Source organism: Ovis canadensis, chromosome 4 (assembly GCF_042477335.2).
Source record: "Ovis canadensis isolate MfBH-ARS-UI-01 breed Bighorn chromosome 4, ARS-UI_OviCan_v2, whole genome shotgun sequence".
NCBI lineage: Eukaryota > Metazoa > Chordata > Mammalia > Artiodactyla > Bovidae > Ovis > Ovis canadensis.
In genome coordinates this window covers 117,015,225-117,028,410 of record NC_091248.1, presented here as the reverse complement: position 1 = coordinate 117,028,410, position 13,186 = coordinate 117,015,225, and the positions used below count along the sequence as shown (strand labels likewise).

General features: G+C 39.6%; 1 protein-coding gene across 2 annotated transcripts in view; it reads right to left on the bottom strand.

The window, feature by feature from the left end:
• The window catches only part of TRIM24 (tripartite motif containing 24), a 115,357-nt gene that overhangs the window by 61,720 nt on the left and 40,451 nt on the right, over positions 1–13,186 (bottom strand). For both annotated transcript variants that reach the window (XM_069588486.1, XM_069588487.1), the window contains exon 2: positions 940–1,058. In XM_069588486.1, coding sequence (XP_069444587.1) covers positions 940–1,058 — 119 coding nt within the window. The remainder of the gene's footprint in view (positions 1–939; positions 1,059–13,186) is intronic.

The following is a 13,186-nucleotide window of genomic DNA, read 5'->3' as shown; positions in this document are numbered from 1 at the left end:
CAACAAAGTGCTCAGGAGCATCCATACTGTGTTCTCTACATACCATTTCAGATTAAAAGGAACCAAGGTTCTCAGAACCAACTCCTGCTGGTTGTAGGCATAGAACAGAAAATGAACAAGATCTTGTCAAAATAGAAAGCAAGGGAGATAGCAATGACTACTGGGATTGTGTCGGAAGGACTCAGGAATCCTCATTGCCAAGATGGCACAAATTGAGCACCAATAAGAATAACTACAACACATTTCATGTTAAAACTCCATGAGTTAGTTCATAATAATAAGCACACATACCACTTGTTAGTAACCTCTGAAGAATGCTAAGAAAATAAATCACTACTCTAAAAATTAGCAACTCAAGGGAAAGAACTGAGCATTTATCTACCTTTCCTGTAAACCTAAGAATAAATGGAGGATGCTTTTCTCTTCCTATTCCAGTTGAGAAATAAAGAAGAATGACAGAATGAAAATGCCATCCTTTTTCAAAGTCCGAGTGAAATATGGAATCCTGGCAGTGATCACTGATGGCCGTTAACATCAGAAAAAAGACAACCAAGCATTACAATCTTTCTGCTTGAAAGACACATAGACATATGGATGGAAGTGTTCTTATATCCTCTCACCCAGTGGGACTCAAATATAAACCAACCTCTACATTTTTATCACCAGTTTACACAAAATACAGCAGAGAGGGAAGCATGTCAAATGACTGAAGAGGTGCACAAAATTCAGAATAAGGCTAATTTTACCAGACTAACAACCCAGTTTACCCAGCAAATACATTAAAAGGGAGGAGAAAGAAAGCCAAGCAGGGAGAAGGGATAATTTGAAATTAATTAAAGATATGCTTGAGACAAACCAACAAAATGCATGATAAGTTCTCCAGTATTCTAGGCTGTTGCATTAAGAGGAAGCAAGAGACTCAAGACTTAAAACACTTACCTGATTAGACTTTTCTACTGTACTGCTGGGAACCTCAGTAGTGTCCTTCACAAAAAAGTTATCTATGATGTGTCTCTCTGCACACTCTTGGCTGCAAACGGGACATCGAATGACTCCAACTAGGAAAGACAAAATTGTATTTTTAACTTTTTTTCATTGACACATAATTGACATAACACATTAAGTTTAGGCTGCACAATGAAAGGAATCAATGTCTGTATATATCGCAAAATGAAAACCACAAAAAATCCAGTTGAAATCTGTCATTGTTCACAGTTACAAGTTTGGTGGTGTTTTGGGGGGTGAGAACTTAAGATCCACTCTCCTGGCTCCTTTCATATATGTGATACAGTTTTATGAACTATAGTCCCCATACTGTACATTACATCCCTATGACTTACTCATTTTATAACTGAAAATTTGTAACTTTTGACCCTTTTCACCCATTTTGCCCACCCCAACCCCTATCTCATGCAACCACCAATCCTGTTTATATCCATAAGCTCACATTCTAAGTTTTAAAACAAACATATGGAGTTCTAAACCAACACATCTCATCCAAACTGTGAATGGGTTCTTTTACAGGTTCACTATCTTCAAATTCATACCTGTTGTTACTTAACATAAAGCAGTTCGCTTTTATGTACACATATGAATTTCATACGCGTGTGTACTGTGTGTTTATGCATACAATGTGTGTGTTTATGTGTATGTCCCACACTAGCATATTAAATGATGAAAAAATGCTCATAACTTTAAATGAGATGCTCTTCTAAATAAATATCCCCTTGGGCTATTCTATTGTTTAGCAACTTCTCTGAGAGAGATGTGCACAATCATATGGACTCCCCTAAAGGAATTAGAGTTCTGGTTCTCTCTGGACCTACAAGATCAGGATTGCTAAAAGTGGAACACAGACACACTTATTTTGTTTAAAATACCCATGGGAATTCAGAAAACACTAAATTTCCTTCCTTTAAGTGCAAACAGCGTTCCTTTGGGGGAGGGGAGATCTTTCACAGTGCTTGTCCTGTGTCCCTTTCCCCTTTGTGGGAGTTGTGAAACAATAAATGAATAAATTAAAATCTAAATTTTTGAAATCTTAATTAAAAAAACTAAAACTATTTCACAATAATAACAAAAATATATTAAGTACTTAGGAGTAAAGTTTTGAAAATGTGTAAGGGCATTGTGTAGAAAAATGTTAAGCTATATTTAGAATCATTAACAAAAAATACCTAAGTAATGAAACCACCATGTTCTTGATGGTAAAGATGCCAAGTCTCTCCAAATGTATCTGTAGATTTAATGAAGTTATGCACATGACAGATGTGGCACTAGAAATTGGTGGGAAAGGGGAGGAAAACTTTTCATGGTGCTAACAGCTCTCTACAGTGGGAGAGGGATGAAATCAGATCCCTACTTGACTTAATTCAAAATTTTGGATAGGACAGATGAAGAAATTTAAAACTTTCATGAGGAAATATAGGAAAGTATCTGTGTAACCTTAGAGCTGGAGTAAGTTTCTTACTCAAGAAAACAAAAAGCAAGAGCACAAGGGAGAAATGAATGAATTCAACTTCAGTAAAGTTAAGAACTTCAGTAAAGTTAGGCAAAAGATTACCACGAAGAAAATGAGAAAATAAGCCCTCAACTGGGAGAAGGTATAGATAGAACATAGAACTGACAAGAAATCAGTAATCCAAATCTGTAAAAATGTGGCAATGCACTTCACAGAATAGAAAGATTGAATAAACATGCTTTTCCTTATTCCAGATAAGCACAGCTAAAGAGTCTACACATTCTATACAAAACTGAGAAAGGCAGAGAGGAGGCAGACTGTCTAGAGACCTCAGGACCTGAGGAATGACAATGGTGAGTTTGCTGGGTTTTCTTTTAGCCTCATATATGCTAAAGTGGGAGCTCATGAAGCTGTAGTCTCAGAAACACCAGAAGGTAGTTAAAAAAAAAAAATCCACAAAAGGGTGCTCCCTCTATTCAAAGGACCAGGAACAGGGCAGTTTGGCAAGACAGAAAACTGCAGCTAACCACCATAGAAAAAAAGTGTTTCCCCTCCCACCAGCAAAGGTCCAGTGGGAAGCTTCAGCTTCTACCCCGGCCAAGCAGAAACCAGCTGCCCCAACCATTCCCTGCTGCTTGTGTCAGAGAAGCCTGGTGGGGAGCTAGGGCTTTGGTCCTCACTGGGTGGTAACGAGGCCCCCAGCAGTGTCCATGGAGATGATGTGAGGAGCCTGAGCTTTTATGTCCAGAACAGTAATCAGTTACTCCCCTGCCTCCAGGCTGAAGGCCTGGTGTTAAGTCCAGACTTTCATTGGTATTTATCAGTAACCTACCTCACCCCTATATCCCTTCTCCTTTGATGTGTCAATGAAGAACACATGAGAAACACTAAACAGGCACTCACACCCCTACCATCCAGTGAGGTATTAGCAGTGCCCAGTGAGAGCATCGGCTTCCACACCACTGACCAGTGAGGAGGAAGATCTCTCACCAGGGCAGCAAAGGATGCAGCGAAAGAAACTTAAGACTTCAACTTCCACCTCGCAGGAGGCAAGAAATAATAAATGTAAGAGCAGAAATCAATGAAATTGAAAAACTGAAAGTAAATTCAACAGAAAGTTTGTTACTTGAAAAGGTCAATAAAATTAACAAACCTCCAAGACAAAGGAGAAGATACAACTCATCAAACATAAGGAATAAAAATGGGGATATCATTACAGACCATAAGACAGCAAAAGGATGACAGGGAAATACTAAGAACACTATTCACAACAAAATGATAATATAAGTGAAATGGACCAATTTCTCAAAATGTACAAACTACTATAAAATAATTTGAACAGCCATTTAATTATATGGAAATCAGCTCTAAACAAAATTAAATACTAACAAACATGTATAGTACTAGGATGCTGAAAACTACAAAATTTTAGAAATCAAAAAAGATCTAAATATATGGAGAGACAATGTTTATGGATAGAGATAATCAATGTAGTAAAAAGTAATGTGATCTACCAGTTTAACAGAATTCCTAATACAATCCTAACAACATTTCCTTTTGCAGATACAGACAAGATTGTTTTAAAATTATATTAAAAGGCAAATGTACTATAATAGCTGAATGGATAAAGGAAAGAAGAATAATAAAGAATCACTATCCAGTTTCAAGACTTACATAGCAAGAGTAATCAGGAATGTCCGTTATTGACCATAGGATAGACACAGATAAACGAAAAAGCATAGAGACTTGAAACAGATCTACACAAGTAGGGCCAACTGATTCTTGACAGAGGTGTAAGAGCATCTTTATGCTGATTAACTACAAAATGTTGAAAAGAGATACTGTTCATGGATTGAAAGATTGCTGTTGTTCTTGTTCAGTTGGCTCAGTCGTATTTGACTCTTTGCGACCCCGTGGACACCAGGCTTCCCTGTCCTTCACCAACTCCTGGAGCTTGCTCAAACTCATGTCCATTGAGTTGGTGATGCCATCCAACTATCTCGTCCTCTCTTGTCCCCTTCTCTTCTTGCCTTCAATCTTTCCCAGCATCAGGGTCTTTTCTAAGGTGTCAGCTCTTCACATCCAGGTGGCCAAAGTATTGGAGCTTCAGCATCAGTCCCTCCAATGAATATTCAGGACTGAGTTCATTTAGGATGGACTGGATGGATATCCCTGCAGTCCAAGGGACTCTCAAGAGTCATCTCCAATACCACAGTTCAGAAGCATCAGTTCTTCAGTGCTCAGCTTGGTTTTATAGTCCAGCTCTCACATCCATACATGACCACTGGAAAAACCAGTGAGATGGACCTATGTTGGCAGAGTAGTATCTCTGCTTTTTGACAGGATGGTATTGGCAGGATACATGCATAGATGAATGGAATAGAATAGAGCAATAAGAAATACACCCACACAAGTAAGTGCAACTCATTGTGAAAAAAGTGTGAGAACAATTTAGTGGAAAAAGGAAAGACTTTTCAACAAAAGGTTGAAACAACTGGGTACTCAGGAAAAACTGGACTTCAACTTAACCTTCACATTTTATATAAAAATTAACTCAAAGTGGATCAGTTTTAAATATAAAACATAAAACTAAAATTTTGGAAGAAAACAGGAGAAATCTTGAGAACATAGGACTTGTTGAAGGTCTTAGATATATCAAAAACCCAATCCATAAAAGAAAAATGTGGATGAATTTGATTTCATCAAAATTTAAGACTGTTGTTCTGCAAAAGACCTATACAGAAGATGAAAAAACAAGCTACACACTGGGATAAAATATCTGCAAACCACTGATCTGACAAAGGATTCACATCTACAATGTATAAACAACTCTCAAAACACAAACAACCCAATTAGAAAATGGACAAAATACATAGAGGATATGCAATACCAATAAGGATATGCACATGGCAAATACGCATGTGATAAAATGTTCCACGTCAATAGCCATCAGGTAATAAATACAAATTAAGATCATGATGGGTTATCAGCACAGAGCTATTAAAAAATGTTGAGATATTAGATCCCTTACACATTCCCATTGAGACTGTGAAATAACACAGCCATTCTGGAAAACAGTCTGGCAGTTTCTTAAAAAAACACTAAACATAACATTTATCACATGAATCAGCAATCTCACTCCCGAGCAGAAATAAATTTAGGTTCACACAAAAATCGGAACTGCTACTGCTGCTATTTAGTCACTAAGTTGTGTCCGACTCTTTTTCGACCTCATGGACTTCACAATCTTAATTGTTATTCATACGAACCCAAAACCTGAAGGACCCAAATCTCCTTTAATAAGCGAATGGTTAAACAAACTGTGGTACATCCATACCATGGGATAACAGTTGCAATCAAAGGGAACTAATTATTGATAGACACAGCAAACTGGATGGATCCTAAAGGCATTAGCGTGAATTTTTTAAAGAGTCAATTTTGAAAGGTCTTATGAATGATCTTACATAACATTCCCAAAATGACAAGAATATAGAGATGCGAAACAGATTAGTACTTTGCCTGAAATTAGGGATAATGTGGCCTGGGGAAAGAGGGTATGTTTGACTATAAAGAGGTAACAAGAGGGAGAGCTTTGGTGATGGGATTGTTTGGAACTGTTGTGCATCTTGACTGTGAGGTTATATGAATCTAAACATGTGATTACTTTGTAATCATTACTTTGCCAACAAAGGTCCATCTAGTCAAGGCTATGGTTTTTCCAGTAGTCATGTATGGATGTGAGAGTTGGACTGTAAAGAAAGCTGAGCATCGAAGAATTGATGCTTTTGAACTGTGGTGTTGGAGAAGACTCTTGAGAGTCCCTTGGACTGCAAGGAGATCCAACCAGTCCATCCTAAAGGAGATCAGTCCTGAATATTCTTTGCAAAGACTGATGCTGAAGCTGAAACTCCAATACTTTGGCCACCTGATGCAAAGAGCTGACTCATTTGAAGAGACCCTGATGCTGGGAAAGATTGAGGGCAGGAGGATAAGGGGAAGACACAGGATGAGATGGCTGAATGGCCATCACCAACTCGATGGACATGAGTTTGAGTAAACTCCAGGAGTTGGTGATGGACAGGGAGCTCTGGCGTGCTGCAGTCCATGGGGTCACAAAGAGTCAAACACGACTGAGCGACTGAACTGAATTGAACACGTGATTAAGTTGCATTAGAACTATACTCACTATTGTAACAATGTTCATTTTCTGGATTGATATTGCACTGTAGTTATATAAGAAGTAATCATTGGGGAAAAAACTGGGTGCAAAGGACCTCTCTCTAACTTCCATCAATATATTATTATTTCAAAATAAGAAGTTAAAAAAAAAAACAAAACAAAATAACTAACCTTTATTTAGTGCTCTTCTTGTATGTAGTGTTTTATCCTGATACAGAGGAGGAATGAAGATCAGAGACTCGGATTACGTTGACCTAGGTCACACAGTAGTGGGGTTGTGATCTGAACCTATGGCCAAGTGGCCACAGAATTCAGGCTCTGTACTGCCATACTTTACAAAAAGGCCATAGAAAGCTCTGGGGTCACAGACTGCATCACTGTGACAGACAGGACATTAATCCATGAATTAAGAACCCCATTTGTGTATGGTGGTGAATTTAACCTATGTGAATTTAAAACCAAGTAAATGCTACCTCAACAATACTTTGTTACCCATAAAAAGTTAGCGGGTAAACATAATTGCTATTCAAGTCTGAGCACACTTAAAGCTCCTCTGTACAGACACAGATGCAGAGAATGGACTTGTGGACACAGTGGAGGAAGGAGAGGGCGGGACAAACTGAGAGAGCAGCACTGACATATATACAGTGACGTGTACAACAGAGCCAGTGGGCAACTGCTGCCTAACACAGGGAGCTCAGCTTGGTGCTTCGTGATGAGCTAGAGGGGTGGGGTGAGCGAGAGGCTCAAGAAGGAGGGGATGTATGTATACTAACAGCTGATTCAAGTTGTTGTACACCAGAAACTAACAACACTGTAAAGCAACCATCCTCCAACTAAAAATAAAATAAAGTTCCTTTATACAGACTGACAAAGATCAGTATCTGGAATATATCCTTCCAGAAATTAGAGTGATTAAAATCTGATTAAAGAAAAATAATTCTGTGAGAAGTGTGGAGATACTTTCTTTAATCATTCATCACTGTGTGCTTAATGGCCATAGTCGTTTCTTTCTGGTATTTATAAGGTTGAAAAAGTTGTAAATAGTGCATAGATTCCTGTAAGTCTGTTTCAAATATTGCCTTTGATGATGCCTGCACCCCCCACCCCCTCCCCCACCAACTCCCTGCACAAGAAATTCCCCCAATCCTGCTCTGATTCTTCTCTCTAGGGCAGCTATCCTTCTGTTTCATTTATATTTATTATTTATCTTCTGGCTATTGCAAGTAAAATGTAAATCACCTGCTTAGTTCACTGATATTCCAAGCACCTAAACATGTACTTCACACATAGCAGTACTTGATAATATTTAGTGGATGAGTGAATGAACTCCCTTAGTGATGCACACGCCTTGTGATTCACATTTTCACCATGGAGAAACTCTTTAGCACTGGGAAACATGTTCAAAAATGTTCACAGCACTATTTTTCATAAAAGTCCACAATGACAAACAATCTAAATGTCCATCAACAGTAGAACAAAAATACTATAGTATATACAAATAATAGAACACTATACAAGCTGGAATCAAGATTGCTGGGAGAAATATCAATACCCTCAGATATGCAAATGACATCACCCTTATGGAAGAAAGCAAAGAAGGACTAAAGAGCCTCTTGATGCAAGTGAAAAGGAGAGTGAAAAAGGTGGCTTAAAACTCAGCCTTCAGAAATCTAAGATCATGGCATTTGGTCCCATCACTTCATGGCAAATAGATGGGGAAACAATGGAAACAGTGACAGACTTTATTTTCTTGGACTCCAAAATCACTGCAGATGGTGACTATAGCCATGAAATTAAAAAATACTTGCTCCTTGGAAGAAAAGCTATTACCACCGTAGACAGCATATTAAAAAGCAGAGACATTATTTTGCCAACAAAGGTCTGTCTCACTGGTTTTTCCAGTGGTCATGTATGGATGTGAGAGCTGGACTATGAAAGCAAGCTGAGCACTGAAGAACTGATGCTTTTGAACTGTGGTGTTGGAGAAGACTCTTGAGAGTCCCTTGGACTGCAAGGAGATCCAACCAGCCAATCCTAAAGGAACTCAGTCCTGAATATTCATTGGAAGGACTGATGATGAAGCTGAAACTCCAATTCTTTGGCCACTTGATGTGAAGAATTGACTCACTGGAAAATGCCTTGATGCTGGGAAAGACTGAAGGCAGGAGGAGAAGGGGACGACAGAGGATGAGATGGTTGGATGGCATCACTGACTCAATGGACATGAGTTTGAGTAAGGTCCAGGAGTTGGTGATGGACAGGGAAGCCTGGTGTGCTGCAGTCTATGAGGTCACAAAGATTTGGACATGACTGAGTGAACTGAACTGAACTGATATAACAATGAAGTCAATGTATGTAAACTACAGATGGCTGAATTCCCAAAAGTATGTTAAGTGAAGAAAGTCCCAGAAGAATATATATTATACTGTATGTTGCTGCTAAGTTGCTTCAGTCGTGCCCGACTCTGTGCGACCCCATAGAAGGCAGCCGACCAGGCTCCTCTGCCCCTGGGATTCTCTAGGCAAGAATACTGGAGTGGGTTGCCATTTCCTTCTCTCATGCATGCATGCATGCAAAGTCGCTTCAGTCATGTCCAACTCTCTGCAACCCTATGGATAGCAGCCCACCAGGCTCTTCTGTCCAAGGGATTCTCTAGGCAAGAATACTGGAGTGCCATTTCTTTCTCCAATTATACTCTATATCAAAGTTCAAAAATACTATTTAGGAAAGCAAGTATAGCTGATAAACTATAAACAAAAACAAGAGAATGATTAACACGAAATTCTGGATAATGGCTATGCCAAGGAAGGAGGAAAGAATAAGCAGCTCCCCTGCAATACTAATTTTATCCCATCTAATCTTTAATGAACCGAACCACTTTGAAGGCCTAAGAGCACATGGAAATAAACGAGTGCAAGCCAACTAAACTTCATGTAGAGTCTAGGGATGAGAGCCTGAGGACTAGTAACCCTCACAGCTACCCAGCTCTAGTGTATTAAGTATCATCCCCACTGTACAAATCAGGAAACAGAATCATGACTTGCCTGTGGTCATTCGACTACTAAGAGTCAACTGCAGAATTTGAAATCTGCCTGAGGATACATCTTGCGTCCATTCTACACAGAAAATATTTAAATGAAAAGGATATGCGTGCATGCTAAGTCACTTCAGCCATGTACGACTCTTTGTGACTCAGTGGACTATAGCCCACCATGCTCCTTTGTCCATGGGATTTTCTAGGCTTCAGATAAGAATATTGGAGTGGGTTGTCATGTCCTCCTCCAGAGGATCTTCCCAATCCAGGGATCGAACCCATGTCTCTTATGTCTCCTGCATAGGCAGGCAGGTTCCTTTCCACTAGCACCGCCTGAGAAGCCCATGGGATATAGCTCAGACTATAAAGCTATATGCCCTATATGTTATTCCTCTTTATTGACTTTTATATCCCTGAAGCAATTTTTATGAGCCTCTATTTCCTCTTCTGTAAAGTAATAGCAGCATGATAATCATAACAATGGTTACCATATTGACAATTTGTGCTTGTTGTTGGGCTAAATATTCCACGCTCAATAGAACAAATCTGAGGCAGAACTGTTATGAACATTATATTAATAAATGTATAAAAAGGGCCTAATGATGTTGGGCTGATACCTGGTGAACCTGTGCATCACACTCTGTGCTCCCAATTAAAATGAGATTAATAGTTGAGTCCTTCTAAAAGGCCCAGCACAATATCACCTACCTCATTCCCTCAGTCACAGAAGTACCTCAACCTAAAACAAGAAACAGTAAGGCCAAATGCTGGCGAATCTCAAATTTGCGTCTTTATCCACACTTCATTCCGAAGCTCAAGATGTACCTTGTCAGTATAAGAAAAAAAAAAACAAGACAAGACAGGCATTTTGTATTATACAGTAAATACCTGAACACTTATACAAAGAAAGGTTCGGTTCAGTTCGGTTTAGTCGCTCAGTTGTGTCCGACTCTTTGCGACCCCATGAATCGCAGCACGCCAGGCCTCACTGTCCATCACCAACTCCCGGAGTTCACTCAGACTCACGTCCATCGAGTCAGTGATGCCATCCAGCCATCTCATCCTCTGTTGTCCCCTTCTCCTACTGCCCCCAATCCCTCCCAGCATCAGAGTCTTTTCCAATGAGTCAACTCTTCACATGAGGTGGCCAAAGTACTGGAGTTTCAGCTTTAGCATCATTCCTTCCAAAGAAATCCCAGGGTTGATCTCCTTCAGAATGGACTGGTTGGATCTCCTTGCAGTCCAAGGGACTCTCAAGAGTCTTCTCCAACACCACAGTCCAAACGCATCAATTCTTTGGTGCTCAGCCTTCTTCACAGTCCAACTCTCACATCCATACATGACCATAGGAAAAACCATAGCCTTGACTAGACAAACCTTAGTCGGCAAAGTAATGTTTTTGCTTTTGGATATGCTATCTAGGTTGGTCATAACTTTCCTTCCAGGAGTAAGCGTCTTTTAATTTCATGGATGCAGTCACCATCTGCAGTGATTTTGGAGCCCCCAAAAATAAAGTCTGACACTGTTTCCACTGTTTCCCCATCTATTTCCCATGAAGTGATGGGACTAGATGCCATGATCTTCATTTTCTGAATGTCCACTCTCCTCTTTCGCTTTCATCAAGAGGCTTTTTAGGTCCTCTTCACTTTCTGCCATAAGGGTGGTGTCATCTGCATATCTGAGGTTATTGATATTTCTCCTGGCAATCTTGATTCCAGCTTGTGTTTCTTCCAGTCCAGCGTTTCTCCTGATGTACTCTGTATAGAAGTTAAATAAGCAGGGTGACAATATACAGCCTTGACGTACTCCTTTTCCTATTTGGAACCAGTCTGTTGTTCCATGTCCAGTTCTAACTGTTGCTTCCTGACCTGCATACAGATTTCTCAAGAGGCAGGTTAGGTGGTCTGGTATTCCCATCTCTTTCAGAATTTTCCACAGTTTATTGTGATCCACACAGTCAAAGGCTTTGGCATAGTCAATAAAGCAGAAATAGATGTGTTTCTGGAACTCTCTTGCTTTTTCCATGATCCAGCAGATGTTGGCAATTTGATCTCTGGTTCCTCTGCCTTTTCTAAAACCAGCTTGAACATCAGGAAGTTCATGGTTCACGTATTGCTGAAGCCTGGCTTGGAGAATTTTGAGCAGTACTTTACTAGCATGTGAGATGAGTGCAATTGTGTGGTAGTTTGAGCATTCTTTAGCATTGCCTTCCTTTGGGATTGGAATGAAAACTGCCCTTTTCCAGTCCTGTGGCCACTGCTGAGTTTTCCAAATTTGCTGGCATACTGAGTGCAGCGCTTTCACAGCATCATCTTTCAGGATATGAAATAGCTCCACTGGAATTCCATCACCTCCACTAGCTTTGTTCGTAGTGATGCTTTCTAAGGCCCACTTGACTTCACATTCTAGGTTGTCTGGCTCTAGATGAGTGATCACATCATCGTGATTATCCAGGTCGTGAAGATCGTTTTTGTATAGTTCTTCTGTGCATTCTTGCCACCTCTTCTTAATATCTTCTGCTTCTGTTAGGTCCATACCACTTCTGTCCTTTATCGAGCCCATCTTTGCATGAAATATTCCCTTGGTATCTCTAATTTTCTTGAAGAGATCTCTAGTCTTTCCCATTCTGTTCTTTTCCTCTATTTCTTTGCATTGATCGCTGAAGAAGGCTCTCTTATCTCTTCTTGCTATTCTTTGGAACTCTGCATTCAGATGCTTATATCTTTCCTTTTCTCCTTTGCTTTTCGCTTCTCTTCTTTTCACAGCTATTTGTAAGGCCTCCTCTGACAGCCATTTTGCTTTTTTGCATTTCTTTTCCATGGGGATGGTCTTGATCCCTATCTCCTGTACAATGTCATGAACCTCTGTCCATAGTTCATCAGGCACTCTATCTATCAGATCTAGGCCCTTAAATCTATTTCTCACTTCCATTGGATAATCACAAGGGATTTGATCACACTATTCTGAAAGGATGGGAATACTGCAGAAACATAATACAACTCCCATTTTTGAAAAGGGAAAATTCGAAATCTGAAAGGTAAGCAGGGAGCCAACTTTAATTCAAGAGAAATAGAAAGCAAACAGACCAGTACAAATTGCTTCTCTTTGCTGATACCAGAATATGTGCTAGGTGCAAGCTAAATAAATAAATCACCTATTTATTAATCAAGTTGAAACAAGTAACATTTCTTTATCTGTGTTTTAAAGAAAAAGGACTGTTGAAGATATTATGTAAATTTTTGTGTTTGCTAAAAAAATCATGAAAGATGTTTAGACTGCAAGGAGATCAAACCAGTCAATCCTAAAAGAAATCAATCCTAAATATTCATTGGAAGTACTGATGTTGAAGCTCCAATACTTTAGCCACCTGATGTGAAGAGCCAACTCATTAGAAAAGACCCTGATGCTGGGAAAAACTGAAGGCAGGAGAAGGGGACTAGAGAGGATGAGATGGTTGGATGGCATCACCAACTCAATGGACATGAGTTTCAGCAAGCTCCAGGAGATGG